The sequence below is a fragment of the Zootoca vivipara genome, chromosome 8 (assembly GCF_965207765.1).
Source record: "Zootoca vivipara chromosome 8, rZooViv2.hap1.1, whole genome shotgun sequence".
NCBI lineage: Eukaryota > Metazoa > Chordata > Lepidosauria > Squamata > Lacertidae > Zootoca > Zootoca vivipara.
In genome coordinates, this window is record NC_142591.1 from 4,199,201 (window position 1) to 4,217,118 (window position 17,918).

Below are 17,918 nucleotides of genomic sequence, written 5' to 3' on the forward strand. Positions count from 1 at the left end.
TGCAGGGAACACGTTGGCTAAACAGATCCCTGAAGCCAGCAGGATTGGTAACCTTCTCACTAGCTAATGAGTAGAGGGTTCAATCCTGGTCGGTCTGGCTGTTTGTGTTCCTCTGCTGGGATCAGATGCACAAAGTCAAAGCTCCTTCTTCCCAATGAACCCCCAGCCCACCCACATCCCAACAGCCCTGGATCACTCTGGGAGACCCAATCATGAGTGATCTGCAGCTGTCTCCATCCAACTCTGCCGAATTGGCTCAAAATTCAGACTTTGGTTGAATTTGATGCACAGCCCTAGTAAAAATACTTTGAGTGGCACCTGGGGTGAAAAGGGGGGGATATAAAAGAAAAGCCTTCTCCAGTTAGAGCCTATAGATCAGATGGTTCAGCCTAAAATGGGAAGAAAGCCAAGCTATGTAACTCCTCGCCACAAGGAAAACATGATAGCAAAAGATCTAGCAATTTCAAAAATTGGATTAGATCTCAGTAGAAAGTGACATTGGTTGCCAACTGATTATGCCAAGCGCCCCGTGTCTCCATTTCATGACTCAGCGATTTTCTGCTGCTCCATATGGGTCCTGGAGTTTAGAAATTTTTTATTGGCCCTGGGGTAGTTTAACAGTGTGGGAGCAGGTGGAGAAGAGGGCTTGAGTTCAAGTGGCAAAACACATGCACAAGACCCCAGGCTCATTTCCTGATACCTTTGGTTAAGAGCAGAGCCTCTGGGAGCATGCTTGGGAGAGCCCCCCCCCCAAGGATCCTGGAAAGATCTGTCAGTGGTTGGGGCTTGGTACAAGGCACCTTCTTTTTGGCGGAGGCCGTAACTCAGTGGTTACAGAGGACACACTTTGTGTGCAGGGGGCTCCGTAATCTGCTGCTGGTCATAGAATCATAGAGTTGGAAGAGACCACAAGGGCCATCCAGTCCAACCCCCTGCCAAGCAGGAAACACAATCAAAAGCATTCTTGACATATTGCTGTCAAGCCTCTGCTTAAAGACCTCCAAAGAAGGAGACTCCACCACACTTGTTGGCAGCAAATTCCACTGTCGAACAGCTCTTACTGTCAGGAAGTTCTTCCTAATGTTTAGGTGGAATCTTCTTTCTTGTAGTTTGAATCCATTGCTCCGTGTCCGCTTCTCTGGAGCAGCAGAAAACAACCTTTCACCCTCCTCTATATGGCATCCTTTAATATATTTGAACATGGCTATCATATCACCCCTTCACCTTCTCAAAAGGGTGGTGGCTGCGGTGGCTTCTGCAGCCATCCAAACGTTGTTTTGACTCCCAACCAGGACCGGCCCAAGACACTTCAGCACCTGAGGTGAACCACAAAATGGCGCTCCTCCCCTCCCTGCCAGGGAAGAAGGGGTGAGCTGAGCAAAGATCTAGATCAGGAGCACCGGTGCGGGGTGGGGATAGAGGTCCGCATTGGGACCTGCCGCCCCATGGATTCTGCCGCCAGAGGCAGTCGCCTCACCTTGCCTCGTGGGTGGGGCGGCTCTGCTCCCAACTCCCACCTGTCCCTGCCCACTGGGCATGGTTGGTTGGACCGGGGAGAGTCCGGCGACGCTAGAAGGACTACGGGATCCTCGTCCCTGGGGAGACGAGGGGCGTGTGGCGTGGAGGTGGGCGCAGGATGCGGTCGTGGGAGGGACAGCGCGGATGCTTCGGGCACCCGGCGACCTTGGTTTCCCATCCGCGGAAGCTCCTCGCTTCCCCCATTGAGGTCGAGCCCTCTGGGGTCGGCCACCTTCGCAAGGCAAGCTGAGGGCCAGAGGCTGCCCTGTTCTGCTTCTGGATCGCCTGCGGATCCGAGGGGCGCGTGAGGAGGGGGGGGGGGAATCATACAAAATGGCAACTCGGAAGCTTTTCTGCGGGATGGAGGTTGGCTGAGAACCAGACCTCTGGTCCCAGTGACTGACATGCGCCTCGCCCAATTACTTTCCCCGCCACGGAGTGGCCCGGGGAGCCGTGGAAAGGCAGGTGGACCGTTACAGGTTGACCTTACAATTAACAGGGACACCTTGCTTCCAATCGATACGCCCTGTTTTGAGGAGGGGGAGTCTGTCCTCCCTGACGGAGACCACGACTTGAAAGGGAGGAATTTGGGAACGAAAGGGAGGCACAAGCCAATCGAACGCCGCCAAGAGGAGCACGGCATGATTGACGCGCGCTCTGCCCAATCAGGGTTAAAGGTATCTCGACTGACTGCACTTCTGTCCATTCAGATAGCAAGATTCCAGGACAGTACTTGATTGACAGGCGAGCGGCCTAGTAATACCGAGGCACTTTCAGGAAGCGAGCGTACAAGCCTAAAGGTGGTGGGCGGGCAGTCTAAACCGCCTCGACGTGTACTCTCAAAGCATCTTGGTGGTGGGAGGGTGAGGTAGCGCCTGACGAAGGCGCAGAGTGACAGGTACCGCGTCGAATGGCGCAGGGCCATTAGAGATATATGGCCAATGGGAACAGGGGAAAGGATTGGTGAGGGCATTGCGGTGGCTGCGGGTTAGGTAGGGTGTGAGAAGTTAGTGGCGCTGCTGCTGTGAGGGGACGGAGACGGCGTTTCCCCCTCCCCTCCTCCCACGGGCTTAAGCTTGGATCGGCGCGCGATGCTCACGGACGGCACGGCCGCCCCGACCCCCGCCGGCGATGAGGAGATAGACTCGGTGACGCCCCGCGCTGCCCCGGCCGCCATCGTCGAGGCCTCCACGGCTGGGCCTAACCCGCTGGGCTTGCGGGCCGTGCGCCTCTTCGGCGAGGCCGGGCCCTGTGGGCCGGCAGGGCCGGCAACAACTTCGGGGGAGGCCGGGGCCGCCGCCGCCGCCGCTCTCGACTTTAAACTGGCGGCCGCTGTGCTGAGAAGCGGGGGCGGCGGAGGGTCCGGCAGCGACGAGGACGAGGTGTCTGAGGTGAGAGGCAAGGAGAGGTAGGCCTTCGCTCCCGCCAGGCTGGAGCAGGAGGAGGAGGGGCCGGAGGGTGCCGTCTCGAACGGAGCTCCCTCCCGCGCTTGGGTACCAGCCCCGCCCGTCAGGTTTCAGAAGCCTCCCTTGCAGGCCGGCCCTGGAATAAAGGAGGGTGGAGACCCACCCAGATGCGCGGCGGCGCCCCCCACTCACGCCCTGCCCCCCCCGGTTTTAATGTAAGCAGTGCCTCCCCTTTCTTTGTTCATTGTGAGATAAAACAACTAAAGCGAAGACAAAACATCGAGCATGTCCCATCTCGCTGCCCCCCACCCCCGCCGCTCCGTACCTGCTTTTGGGTCCGGATGATGGCGGAAGCGCTCGTCTGCCGCGCCGTCCTCCCTGCCCTCTCGCCCGCCCGTGGCCTGCAAGGAGTAATTTTATTATAGAAAGTGCTGCTGGCTTGTTTGTGTCTCCTCAAGGCTCGCTTTGAGAGATCGGTGGGATTAGTACCATAAATCGCATTTCAAATGCTTCCATCAGTTTTTAGGGACGACAAGCGTGTTTGGTTCTCGTAGTTCTGCTGCGGTAGGTAGACTGGTGCTTATTCCAGGTGTGCCGTTTTGCTGGCACAAATGCCTGCACTGCATCTGCACAGTAAATAAGATAAAACTTGAGTATGTTTCAAATCTCTGTACAAAATTCCTGGAAGTTTAGTGAAGTCACAATGTGGTTTGTCCCATTTACACTTAAATGTGTTCCAATAGCAATGGAGGGTTATAAGCAAATTGCTTTTCTCCTTCAGTTGCAATATATTATTTCTGCTTTCTAACACAATAATTCATGTAAAAGAAAGTATCTTTGACTCCATCATATACAGTAAGTTTTGAAATATTCACTTGCTGCATTGCCTCTGGTGAAAAAGAATTTTTTTCAGGCATCTGAGAGAAATGTGGACTTGCAAAAATGCTTGTTTAACTTCTAAAGATTGGTCAGAAAGGCCCTGTTGGTGATAGAAGGAAATAATCCTGTTTTTAGTATCTGGGTACATCTGTTGTAATTTCTTGCATTGTTCACTTTTTTCTTTGGAAACTATTTTTTCAACCTTTTCACAACATTATTTTGTAGGGATTTACTCCATATGCTTTTAGAATAAAAGATGCTTCTAAAATATTATAAAAAGTGATTTTAATAATAGCTGTGATGACTGCAACGTGGTTCTGCATAGCTTATAGGATGCTACTTTAATTTTCAATTAAAAATAGATTTTTAGCTCTCATAATAGAATTTGTGTGTTGGGGGGGGGGGGAATCTTCAATCATTTTGCCTGGAGACTTGGGGCATGTGGTGTTTAAGTACTTTGAAAAGATGAATCATAACTCCAAGAGAGTTTAGTCTAACTAGTGGGTGAAGCAAAGGGAGGGAGGATGTAATGGAGAAATTTGGTTTATTTCATTTCAAATACAAGCTTTTCATTCCCTTACCTTTGCTGCTGTTCATGGCTGTCACTCAGTATCCCTCTGTTCTTTGCACATTCCCATTCTGTTTCAGCATTTCTGTCATCGGAACACTTCCGACATTAACTTGTCTTCCTCAAAAGTTCATTTTGTTGCTGTCCAAACAGCACCCATGCGTGGATTAGGGAGTTTGAGGGAGTTAATTGGGCCTCACCATTGTCCCATGTTTATTGAGGACAAAATGAGATGCAACTATGGCAGACTTCTTTGTTTAGACTTGGATCTGGGCAGTTGTAAACTGGGGCGCAAAACTGGCTTTTAGAGCAAAAGAGAAAAGATGAGAACTAAATAGTTTTTGTGCCTGTCTTTTCCTTTCACCCTTCACCAGGCACTTTTCTCGCCATCTTCCAGTGTTGAAGTTTGGCTGAGGTGGAGAACTAGGGCAGCAAACCCTGGGTAGGTAAATCATGGGTGGGGGAAAGTTCAGAACCTCCATCCAACCTGTGTAACCTATTTTGGTCTATAACCTGGACCCCGTGCTGTTTGTGATTTGGCTCCTCTAAGCAGGTTTGCTGCCATCACATCTATTTTAGCAATGAAAGTATGTCCTAGAACACAATCAGCAGTCCAGCTGCTTTCCAAAGAAATTTCATCTGTTACTGATAATCTTACTGAATACTGTAAGCTCTAATGAACTTTTTCCAAAGATCCCAGGGGTTTCTCAACATAATTAGAAAACCATTGCTTTAATACAGGCATCCCCAAACTTCAGCCCTCCAGATGTTTCAGACTACAATTCCCATCATCCCTGACCACTGGTCCTGTTAGCTAGGGATCATGGGAGCTGTAGGCCAAAACATCTGGAGGGCCGCAGTTTGGGGATGCCTGCTTTAATATAATGTGTTCATTTATTCTCTAGTTTTGGCCACCACCCATTCCATCTCCTATCAAGATTGTACACAACTCCTTATTTTCGGTAATAAATAATTGGGCAATAAGAAACATATTTATAAATTTGAGTTCTCATAGATTCTGCTGATCAAACTAGGATAGAAGTTTTGTAAAATTAGCTCTTGCATGCAAATAATTAACTGCACCACATACTTGATGTCCTAATACTGAACAGTATGTTCAGTAGAAGGATTTCTATAGATTTATGGCCAGAAAAGCTTATCTGGTTGTGAGGTTTTGCAAGTGGAAAAACATTTTCCAGTATTTGGTAAAAGACCTAATTCTCATAGACGGTAGCTCAAAAGCCCGCTATATTACATGTTGTGGAGAAAATAAATTACTAAAACATGATGAAGAATGGCCTGAATTGGTCATATGGCAATTTTAAGAATATGTCAGTTGTACTAAATCAAAGGGAAATAAAAATTAAGGCTTTTTTCCTTTGCAGTCTTGTGAACAGCTGGTTTGGGAAGCAAAGAAATCCATTATTTGAAATGTATTTCAGAAAATTGTAATTATATGGAACAGATAAGGAATTTAAAGGGGAAGTAAATTTGTGTTGTGAGGGGGAAATAGGTACTATAGTTAGGAAAGATTTGACTGTCATGGTTATAGAACTGAAATATCTGTCGGGAAGGGTAGAAGGTAGTGTAATGTGTAGTGTGAGGACCTGGATTCATAGTGTTAGGAGATTGCATAGGGATAGGAGGTTGCAGTGTACTATTTATGGGTGAAAAGGAACCATTCACTTGCCTGGAAGAACATTAATGTGTACTTGAAAATATATTTGTGGTCAATGCAGGTTCTGGCCCTGCACCACTTACTGCCTCCTAACTTTTCATTGGCTCCCAAAGATATCTGGGGGAAATGGGATCGTTGTATAATCTGCCAGTGAAGAGTAGAATAGTGCTGCAATCTGAAACTTATTTACCTTTGAGTAAGCCCCATTTAATTCAATGGGACTACTGAGTTGGCATGGTTAGGAGTGCACAGTAATTACTGGCACATTTATACCTTAATCTAAGATGGTTAAGAAAAGAATAGATGTGTTACAGTTGTGCTGTACTTTCTTTAAATGTCCATTGTACATTTACAGTTGGAATTCTGAAGTAATACCCTTGGTCTTTGCCTATAGTCTGGCTTGTGTGATCATATGAGGCTTTATAAAACCTGGTTTATGAAGCCAGGAATGTGCATCAGGGCCAAGGGCTCTTCAACTACTTCTGTTGTGTGCCACCTCTGGTGTGAAGACTTGCATTAAGCTGGAGCTCCTTATTAAATCAGGAAAATAAGCTAGGATCATAGTAGTCATGCTGGTAGACTACAATATAGAGACAAGGGTAAACGGAAAAGGTATTCTAGTCTTCTGAGGCTCCCGCTTGTTAGATGCTTTGCTGCAGTTGGTCTTCTCCCCACATTCATTGTTTTAAAATGTATGAGAATTTCATTCTCTGGTGTTGGTCTGTTTAGTTCAGATGTGAATCACATTCTTACATTTCTAGCCTGATTCAGCTAACAATGCAGTGACTTTTGGCTGGGGATTCAGCTACCCTTGAATAATCATAGCTTTGGGGGTGTACTCATCCAACTTCATTTGATGAAAAAAGCCTACAATCCTTGATTAATGGACCCAACTACTGTTATTCATACCTGTATTTTAAAGGCTAGACAGCTGAAGTTCACTCAGTGCAAGGGTTGCCATTGGAAGACTTTGGTGGCTACAGCAAGTGCAGAACATAGTAACATTGGTCCTTGTAGCAGAAGCAGGATATGATTGGCTCTCTTGCATTCTGGGTACAATTCAAGTTGCCATGTTTGACTTATGAATCACTTAATGCCTCTGGGCCCCTCACATGCTTGAAAATAGTTGCAAAATACCTTTACAGCAATTTTATTAGGCTGGAAATAATTTTGGAGATTTCAAAATTAATTTAGAGATTTCTCTGTATCAAGGCATATTAATCAAGGCATTGACTGACAAGACATTTTCCCTCAGTCACCAGCTAGAATAGTTTTAACTACCAATAGCAATTTTTCAATTTTAAAAATAGGCTGCTTGAAATATCATAATTAAGTGAAGAAAAGGCATCATCATGACCCAAGAACTTACTTTTCCAGCCAGTAAGGACTAACTGTGTTTGTGTTCTTGTAACAATTGATCCTTTTATATACAATATTAGTAATGTTTATTTTCCTTAAATCAAATGGCACATGCCATTGAAAATAAGTTTTTTTAAAGGCTTCTGCTCATCAAGTAGATTTTGGCATATTTAATACACGTCTACAGCTCCAGAATTGTTGACGAAGTTGCTTCCATACTATATCTTGAGAATAAATTATTCTGTCCTGATGAATAAAACTTTACAGCATTTCAGTGGTGTTAGTTTTCTTGAAAATTCTGATTTGAAAATGTCTTAGTGCCCAATTGGCATCTGACTTAGCATGCTTGATTTGGACTGAAATACTATAGAAATCTAATGTTTATTTAAAAACAAAACCAAAGCATTGGAACCAAAATATTTAATTAGGCACCAGGATTCCATAATTCATTTAAATGTAATTTAAATGTTTTATGCAAGCATATTCAAAGCCTTACTTGGAAAACATTTCTGTTGGAATAATTGTAAATATTAACAAATGACAACTCATACTCAATTATTTATGCAGTATTGTGTATATTTTAAGAAAAGAAGCAAGGCATGTTAATGTAATTTATATAAATAAACAATTAACATTGTAAATTTCAATATACTCAGGGTGGATTTGATTTAAATCACATCGATTTAAATCACTAGTCAGTAAGAGTTGATTTAAATCATTTTTTTACAGAAAGACGCATTCTTGCTGGTATAATCTTAATACTGTATTTACAACCAGATGAAGGTTTCATTTTTGGAATAATAAACTTTCAGAGTAGTTTTTATAGTTATATCAAAAATCTCTTATTTGGTTATACTATTAGAAATACAAAGACAGGGAATTATGAAAATATTGCTTATATTTGGACAACTTTTCTTCTGTACTTTATTGGAAGGAGAAAAATAATCATTTCCTTAATAACAATTTATGTAACTAAAACAATAACATAGCATATGTATCCATGTTTGTTAACTGATGTGGTTAAATGATTTAAAAAACACAAACGTAGACTGAGTTTTAGCACACATGAGAAACTTAAAACAAATCCTTATTTCCTGATGAATAGCCTTTGGACTATAAGGTATAGAAAACTCTTTAGAAAGATTCCCCCCAAAGCTTTTTATTTTAAAAATCCGATTTAAATAAAAAAAACTGATATATTTTTTTAATCATTGATTTTTATCCACCCTGATTTATATTAAGTATGTATGTATTCTTTCTTGGGATAGTTGCCTGAAAAATCCTAATTACTGCGTGCCCACTTCACTGTTGTATCCATTCATCATGCCAGATTACTTTCATGAAAATGTTTATTAAGAAATATGTATTTTTCTTAAATGCTCATCATCATTGCAAAATTTGTTGAAACAGTGATATCTTTTTGAATCAAATCGTTATAATAGTTTCAAAGCAAAATTGTTGTCTCCCTTCTCTTGATAAAACTTCACCAAAATGTTACAAAATGTTTTTCAAGTCTTTAAAACTTAGAAGTTACACTTGACCAGTGCTGAATCCTTTTAGAACTTTTGCACAGATAATTATTTTTTACTTATTTATTTACTCCATAAAATTTTAACCTCGCTTGATTGAAAAAAACAAACTTCAAAGCAGTAACCATCAATTTCAGTAGGTCTCCTCTTGGATAGTATTATTTCTATTGCAGTTTATTACCCACCTATTTCAATGGGTTTCCTCTTGAGCAGGACTCAACACTGCCAGCAATCTAGTAATGATCACGAGGAAGAAGAGTTTGGATTTGATATCCCGCTTTATCACTACCCTAAGGAGTCTCAAAGCGGCTAACATTCTTCTTTCCCTTCCTCCTCCACAACAAACACTCTGTGAGGTGAGTGGGGCTGAGAGACTTCAGAGAAGTGTGACTAGCCCAAGGTCACCCAGCAGCTGCATGTGGAGGAGCGGAGAAGTGAACCCGGTTCCCCAGATTACAAGTCTACTGCTCTTAATCACTAGACCAGGGGTAGGCAACCTCAGGCCCGTGGGCTGGATGCGGCCCAATCGCCTTCTCAGTCCAGCTCACGCACGGTCCGGGAATCAGTCCGGGAATCAGTGCGTTTTTACATGAGTAGAATGTGTGCTTTTATTTAAAACACATCTCTGGGTTATTTGTGGGGCATAGGAATTCATTCATTTTTATTTTCATGATTTTCACCACATGGTCTGAGGGACGGTGGACCGGCCACAGCTGAAAAAGGTTGCTCACCCCTGCACTACACCACACTGGCTGGATAAAGGAGGAGGATAAAGATAGGCTTTGCCTAGCAAAGTACTACTCAAGAGCAGAACACACTGGGGTCAGCAGGTCGAGGCTGCCCCAGTATATTCCAATGGGTCTACTGCCAAGAAGGACTTACACTGGCTGCAGCCCTGGCAGGAAGAAATTACCTCGCCAGGTTCAACCATTGCCTCACTCCTGCCACACTGGCCTCATGAACCATCTGCTTCCCTCCTCTCCTGCTTGCAGGCTTCCCTCACATCCCCCCTCAGCAGCTGGAATCCTAGAGATGTGCTAGAGAGGTACACACTTGGACAGCACTCTTTTGAAAGTGACCGGCTTCACATAGCACAGTCATATATTAAAAAGTAAAGAAGTGCATCTCATTTGTCTGTTTGAGTAGGGAGTTTCCAGCTTGGTGTTGGAAGCCATGTGTCTCCTCTCCCCCCCCCCCCAAATCAAAGGAGGGATCGGGGATGGGACTGCTTGCTGCGTCCCCTGGCCATCATTCAAGTCACCTCAGGGTGCCTTGGCACACTGGTTGAAAACCTAGGTTCTAATGAATAGGATGGCAGATTATACCAAAAACATAATGATGATGATGCTTTTGGTATTGATATAAAATATTTGTCACTGCCATGCCAGCCTTAACTTCATAGAATCATAGAATTGCATAGTTGGAAGGGACTCAAAACTATGTACGCCTGGTATCCTTAAACAATAATAGTAAACTATTAGATGATTCTCTAATGTTTTAAATAACTTGATTTGTTTACCATCTTTCCCAGTGAAGAGTTCTGAAGAACTTTCAAGCTTTTCACGCTATTTTGTGACACTTTGGTTTGCCTAATAAAGTTTTTGCACGAATACTGTATGTTAAGGTTTATTTGTCATTTTCATGTTCCAGGTAGCAGGCCTCCTGACCGGGAAGTCCTTGTACCTTACTGTGGTCCCAGTGAAATTAGTGCAGTGTGGTTGCACTCTCTAATGGCCTTTGGAAGGAGGGAATCAATTTAGTTAAAGGCTTCTTTCCTGACATAATTCCAAATCAAACTAAAGGGTGTAGCCACACATTACGAACTTCAAGTACAGTCGTACCTTGGTTGCTGAATGCCTTGGAACTTGTACGTTTTGGCTCCTGGATGATTGAAAACCGGAAGTGAGTGTTCCAGTTTTCGAACGCTTTTTGGAAGCCAAACATCCGGCGCAGCTTCTGATTGGCTACAGGAGCTTCCTGCAGCCAATCAGAAGTCGCACTTTGGTTTCTGAAAGTTTTGGAAGTTGAGGGATTTCCAGAACAGATTCTGTTCAACTTCCAAGGTATGACTATTGTGCTTTGAATATTTTGGTTGCCAACACTTCTGCAGATATTTAGTTTCTATATCTTGGAAGCCCATATTGCAGTGGAGTAGTATCTCAGAAATGGATGATAGAGAGGGGTATTCAAGTTGCCTTTTAAAGAAACACAACAACCTGATGTTAACCATTAAGCCTTTGGCTAGTTAAGACCAATTGGTCATTTCTTTCTTCAAGCCTATGCTACCGTAACTGTGCGTATTGACTATGAGCATAACAATATGAAAGTGTGGCCTAGGTGTCTTGGATGATCTGATTGGAAGGTCTCAACATGAAGTCTGGAAGGCAGAATTTTATAGTCATTGTGTGTTTTACTTGAATATGAGGAAGGTGTTGCGCAGTAATTGGAAGGAAAATGAACTCTTAGTCAGCTGCTACACAAAGTGATGGTGAAGGACAAGGGCTCAGGAGAATTCAAAAGTTTGCCACAAAAAGCTTTTTGTGACAATCTGGCTTTCCCTAATAAAAATATTGCCCAACTAAGGATTTTGGAGATTTTTTTTAATGGACCAACATGGTTGCTTTTTTGTGCTTCAGGGAATACAAAATCTAGTTGTTCAGGGCAGAATATACAACCAGAGAAAGATAAGGGTCATCTTCAGGTGGCAGGTAATTAAGGCCTACATCTTAAGCCCAGCCTAGCTCAGGGAAGACAACCTCCCTCTTCTCCATCCTTCTCTGGCTTTCTCTATTCTCAACCCCAGTTACCAAACTCCTTGTCCATGTGGGGCCTGCTGGGCAAAGATCATGGTTAGATCACGAGGAAGGCAGGCAGGAAAAGAAGGAGGTGGCTTTGATGCGCTTTTTTGGTAAGTTGTCTGGGTTTTTTTTTTAAAAAAGCTTTTGGTTGCAAAGCAAATTGCATAGCGCAGGCATAGGCAAACTCTGCCCTCCAGATGTTTTGGGACTACAACTCCCATCATCCCTAGCTAACAGGACTAGTGGTCATGGGTGATGGGAGTTGTAGTCCCAAAACATCTGGAGGGCCGAGTTTCCCTATGCCTGGCATAGCGCTTCCCAGAGATCTTCCCTACCATCAGCTATGAATAAATATGCTATTTTTGTAGGGTGTGGAAAGGTGGAAGTGTGTTGGGGGGGGTTGGGGGGGGGAGATGTTGAGAATCCACTTTCTGAGCCAGAACTGGAGGAAAGGGGATGCGGCTTTTGGAGGGGGTGGCGGTTGGCCAAACAGAGTATATGGGGTGTGTTGATGTGATAGGCTGATCTTTTTATAAGGTGGATGTTTATGTGAAGTGGGTGGGGGTTGGGGACGGGAGGTTGCAAAACACTGGAGGGAGCTGAGCGGATTCTGTGCCAGGGAGACAGCTGTCAGGAGCAGCTTTGCTTTGCTTATGATATTATGGTTATGTGATCCTTACAACAACCCTGTAAGGTAGGCCTGTGTTATTTCCCACCTCCACCCCCCACTGCAGACAGGAGAGGTGGAGGCTAAAGCCGAGAGAGAGAGTGGCTTGTGCAAATTCAAGCTGCCAGTGACCCAATCTTGTAGCTTAGGCTCTGCTAAACCAGCTGCCCTGATGCAAGGTGACCTGGGAGGGGGTCAGGTTTATGGGGTCAGATTTCACGTGGTTTGAGGAGAGAGAGCAGGCCCAAAGCAGGCCCATACTTCCCATTGAAATACTTATACAGTGGTACCTCGACTTACGAAGGCGATCCGTTCCGCGGCACTCTTCGTAAGTCGAATCCTTTGGTTGTCAAAGCGTCCATTTTGCGCTTCTGCTAAAGACTTCCGGGTTTGAAACCTTCGGAAGTCGAGGCATTCGGATGTTGAGGTACCACTGTAAGTTTATGTTGAATTGATTAAATCATTCTTCATTTTAAATATTGCATTGTTTTCCAGTTTTTTGTGCACTACAAATAAAATATGTGCAGTGTGCATAGGAATTCGTTCATATTTTTTTCAAACTATAGTCCGGCCCCCAACAGTGTCAGAGGGGCAGTGAACTGGCCCCCTGTTTGAAAAGTTTGCGACCCCTGTACTAGGTAAAACATCAAGAATTCAATAGGACTTAGTTCTGAGTAGACATACGTAGGGTTGTAGTCTTAAGTTACATCTGAAATGGCCAAATAAGGTTTGGAAAAGGTCTAGGAACTGTGGGTTGTATCCAGTGCTTATCCTTTTCAGAGTTAGACCCATTGAAATAATGACTAGTAAGGTCCATTCGCTTTAGTGGATCCTTTAACCTTTAATTCTGAACTCTATGCCAATCCAAGTCACAATTTGAAAGTAAACATAAACTTGAGTGTTTTCCTGCTGTTCTCCATAAGAACTGTGAGCATAACTAATCTGTGGCCATCCAGTCATGCTTCTGAATTCTCACCATTAGGTTTTCCCAGGGGATATGCAAAAGTTATTTAATGTTAGAATTCAGGGGATTGGAGACTTTTCTAGTTTGGGCGTTTTTCTTTTCTTTTTTTGCCTGGGCTAATTTTTACCTGTTAGGTAGACTATTTGCAACCTGCGATTTGTAACCATGATTTAAATGTTAAATTAATTAAATTGAATTTTAAGGTGTGTTTTTAAAAAGCACATGGCATCTCATGGCCAAGAATAGTGAAGTTTTTTAACCCTTGTAAGGTATAAAATGTACCAGAATATTGATCTGCATCAGGGTGTTCTTGGCTCTATTCCTGAACATTCTTGGTATGGCTTTCTTTATTGTTCACACTGAAACTCCAAGTTTATTCATAAATATTGGTGATAAATAGATCCTTGCAACTAAAATAAGGTTAAGACTCAATGTTAATTACATTAAATTTCAATCAAATTTCAGAGAAATTGATGGGGATTTCTCTCAAGTTAATCTATTTATGATTGATATGTATGAATCCATATGCAGTTTGTTTACTTTTTATTTAATAATAATAATAATAATAATAATAATAATAATTTATTTATACCCCACCCATCTGGCTGATTTCCCCAGCTACTCTAGGTGGCTCCCAATCGAGTGTTAAAAACAATACAGCATTAAATATTAAAAACTTCCCTAAACAGGGCTGCCTTCAGATGTCTTTTAAAAATAGGATAGCTGCTTATTTCCTTGACATCTGATGGGAGGGCGTTCCACAGGGTGGGTGCTGCTACCGAGAAGGCCACTACCAATCTATGTACTGCCCTATGATCTAAGGTAACAGGGTGGTTTACAGCTTAAAAAACTGAACTAAAAACTAGTTGAAAGCTAAACGCAGAAACCTTGGTCTATAATGGTACTTATTCACACACCTAATCCCAAATACATCATCTATACCCACCATATACCCACCATACTAAAAAGCAGAATCCTTTTTACTGCTCATAGTTAAACATCTTTGCTAATCCTTTAAACAGAAAACCTGTGCTTGTAATGATGCACACTATAAAACAGAGATGATGTAACCTTTTTTGCAGTGTTTGAAATTCATTGGGCGCCATGCACATTTTGCTACTGGCACGGGTCCAATTGCGACTACATAGATATTTCTAGGTGTCAGGTTGGTGACTGACATCTCCATCAAGCCAGTTGACTTATGTGCAGCAAAATACACACATCATATGCTTCTGTGCTGCCACATGAATCAAGGGCATCTTAGTCCTCCATCATCGCATCAAGGAAAGTAAGTGCAGGGCAGAGTACAAGTACTGTATATTTGACTGTGTTGCAGCCTTTTCACAGAATACCCAAATGGAACTCTGAGGCCACAGTTTAAAAACCCATGCCATAGTGTATAGTTAATATCATTTCCATTTTCACTCTGTTTCTCTCCTTGCATACTAGGACAAGTGAATTATTGTAAGAGCAAAGTGCAGCCAAGCAATATAGTTTAGATTAGAGGTTTTCAACCTTTTTGAGTCCATGGCTTCCTTGAGCAACTACATTCTTTCTGTGGCACCCTTGTGGGACTCAGGAGCCCAGTTATGTCACCCCTTGCCTGCAGAGCTGGCAGCCTCTCACCCTTTTTCAAACACCCTCCCTTGTGGAGTGTTCCCTCAGCCTCCTCTCTTTTCCCCTCTCCTTGGGAGTCTTCTGGGCAGCCGCTGCTGCTGTCCCTGGTCTCTGAGCTGCCCCCTACCACTTCAGAGAGAGGTGCCTCCTCACACTGCCCCACAGGGGCCTGGGAAGAGGATGCCACCAGCCTTAGTGGCCCAACGGAGACTGGCCAAAGGTAAACATGAGGCCAGCACCGTACCTTGGTTGGCAGCAGCGGGCACTGCCGGGCCTGCATAGTGGAAAGGCTCCCCTTCAGCACCGAGCACTCAGCACCCAGGCAGGCCTTGCACACAGTAAGCACAAGAAAGGTCAGTGCAGCGCCTGCCTGCCTGGCCTCCCACTTGTATCTCCATTCAATAGAAAGGGTTGGTGGACTGGCTGAGTGGACTCCTCGCCTTCTTGCTTGCTTACTTACTCCAAGGCCACCTCAGCTCCTGGCAACCAGCACCCCCTGGCCAGCCCCAGAGGCACTATTTGCCTACAGTTTGGGGCTGCTGCAGCAAATAGCTGTGCAACCCTTTGGGAGGCAGAGATGCAAGAGGGTATTAGGGGAGGGAGGGGAGGAAAGAGAGACAGGCCAGTGTTGCACACAGTACCCATGACCAATCATTAATGGCACCCAGGGTGCTACAGCACACTGGTTGAAAACCACTGGTTTAGGTCATAGAATTGTAGCATTAGAAGGTATCCTTGAGCACCGTCAAGTTCAACCCCCTGACAAATAGGCATGCTGTTGTGGTGGCTGTAACCTAGGTTTAAGGTGCCATTTGGCGCCTAGCTTACATATCTGAGTTTTTAACACTGGTTTGTTTGGGGTTTTTTTGGTCACTCGCCCTTGGCAAAACGCCCCCCTCCCCATGGACCACATCCTTTTGGGTGTATTCAGAATTCACCCCTCTCTTCAGCTGTTCTATGCAGATCAGCAGAGAAGAGAATATCTTGCATCCCTGTTGGGGAATATGGGTGGAGAGGTTCAACTTTTTCCAAACCTGTCTTGTGCTGTGTCTGTGATACTTTATATTCCTTTTGTTGCTGCTGGAAAAATTGAGAAAATTTTGCTTGATCAGCATTGGGCTCCCAGACTGGAGGTTTAGCCACCCCTGCTCTAAAAACATTTTTCCATAGAGTGAAATGAGTGTTTATTTGAAGATGATTAAAAATAATAATAGTGTCCTTCCAAGAGATATGGTACATCTTGTTCACTGTCTTTTCCCAAATTGGCATCAAAGGCAAAAGTGGAACCATTTTTTTGCTCCCAAGTTCAATGTAATGCAACCGGGCATTTGACCTCTTATTTTGAAATCTTTACTTGTGTTACTTAAACTCATTGTGTACATGCTGTAGGCTTGTGGACTGCCAAGAATAATATCTAGAGGAAAATCTGCTATAGCTTCAGGGATAAAATTAATCTTATATAAACTGGTAGTTCTCCATTTGCTGAGTAAGTTTAATTATTACACTTGTTCAATATTGGATGGTGCTGGACTTGAAAATATTCAATCTGTGCTTGCTAAACTGGTAACGGATGAATTTCAGTTCTACTCGATATGTTTCTGAGCACAATTCAAAGTGTCGGTGCTGACCTTTAAAGCCCTAAACTGCTCCAGCCCTGAATACCTGAAGGAGCATCTCCACCCCCATCATTCAGCCCCGACAATGAGATCCAGCTCAGGGTGCCCTCTGGTGAGAAGTGAAGTTACAGGGAACAAGGCAGAGGACCTTCGCAGTGGCACCCTCCCTATGGAACACCCTCCCATCAGATGTCAAGGAGATAAATAACTATGCAACAAATAACTGCAACTTTTAGAAGACATCCAAAGGCAGTCCTGTATCAGGATGTTTTTAATATTTGACAGTATATTTTTTATTTTTTATATGTGTTGGAAGCACCCAGGGAGCCTGGGGCAACCCAGCCAGATGGGCGGGTATAAATAATAAAATTATTACTATTATTACCACAGACTGGAAGTTTTCAGTTTTACTTTTCAGGGAAGAAAAATAATTTAAAAGTACAACCCTAGGTAAGGGATGCGGGTGGCGCTGTGGTCTAAACAGTTCAAATCCCTGTGACAGGGTCAGCTCCCATTGTTCGGTCCCAGCTCCGGCCCACCTAGCAGTTCAAAAGCACGTCAAGTGCAAGTAGATAAATAGGTACCGCTCCGGTGTTTCCGTGTGCTGCTCTGGTTCACCAGGAGCAGCTTAGTCGTGGTGGCCACATGATCCAGAAGCTGTCTGCGGACAAACACCGGCTCCCTCGGTTTATAGAGCGAGATGAGTGCCGCAACCCCAGAGTCATCCACGACTGGACCTAACGGTCAGGGGTACCTTTACCTTTACCTTACCCTGGGTATTGTTACCTGGTAATAAATTCCACCTTGCTCAGTGGGGCTTTCTCCCCAATAAGTGTGCATATGAATGCCACCTAAAAATCTGCATTTCTCTAACTGTTTTCCTGGGAAATTGTCAAGCCAAAGTAGATGATTAGTGAACTGTAGTTGGCGATTATGGTTAAAGTCTCTGAAGTAGAGAGGATTTTCTCCTCTAGGGAGAACCAAATGTTCGCAGGTTCAGCAGTTATATGTGATCTAAATTTAGTCTGCAGTACAGTCTAAATTATTATCTTAAAAATGGTTGTAAATGTGTTCAACTAATAGTGTGTGTTTTGAAATTTCATTTCCCAATAACATTTGTTCTCCAAAATGCATGCATGTAGCTATCAAATATGTGGCTTTGACACAATACAGTGGAACCTCGGTTTATGAACACCTCGGTTTACGAATTTTCGGTTTACGAACGCCGTGGACCCATCTGGAACGGATTAATTCACTTTCCATTACTTTCAATGGGAAAGTTCGCTTCAGTTTATGAACGCTTCAGTTTATGAACAGAC

The 17,918-nt window shown here is 43.8% G+C and overlaps 1 protein-coding gene across 17 annotated transcripts in view; it reads left to right on the forward strand.

Annotated features, from left to right (window-relative positions):
- The first annotated feature begins 2,508 nt into the window (after positions 1-2,508).
- The window catches only part of ANKHD1 (ankyrin repeat and KH domain containing 1), an 80,797-nt gene continuing 65,387 nt past the window's right edge, over positions 2,509-17,918 (forward strand). For all 17 annotated transcript variants that reach the window (XM_035103520.3, XM_035103521.3, XM_035103522.3 and 14 more), the window contains exon 1: positions 2,509-2,909. In XM_035103520.3, coding sequence (XP_034959411.1) covers positions 2,610-2,909 — 300 coding nt within the window. In that variant the 5' untranslated portion in view covers positions 2,509-2,609. The remainder of the gene's footprint in view (positions 2,910-17,918) is intronic.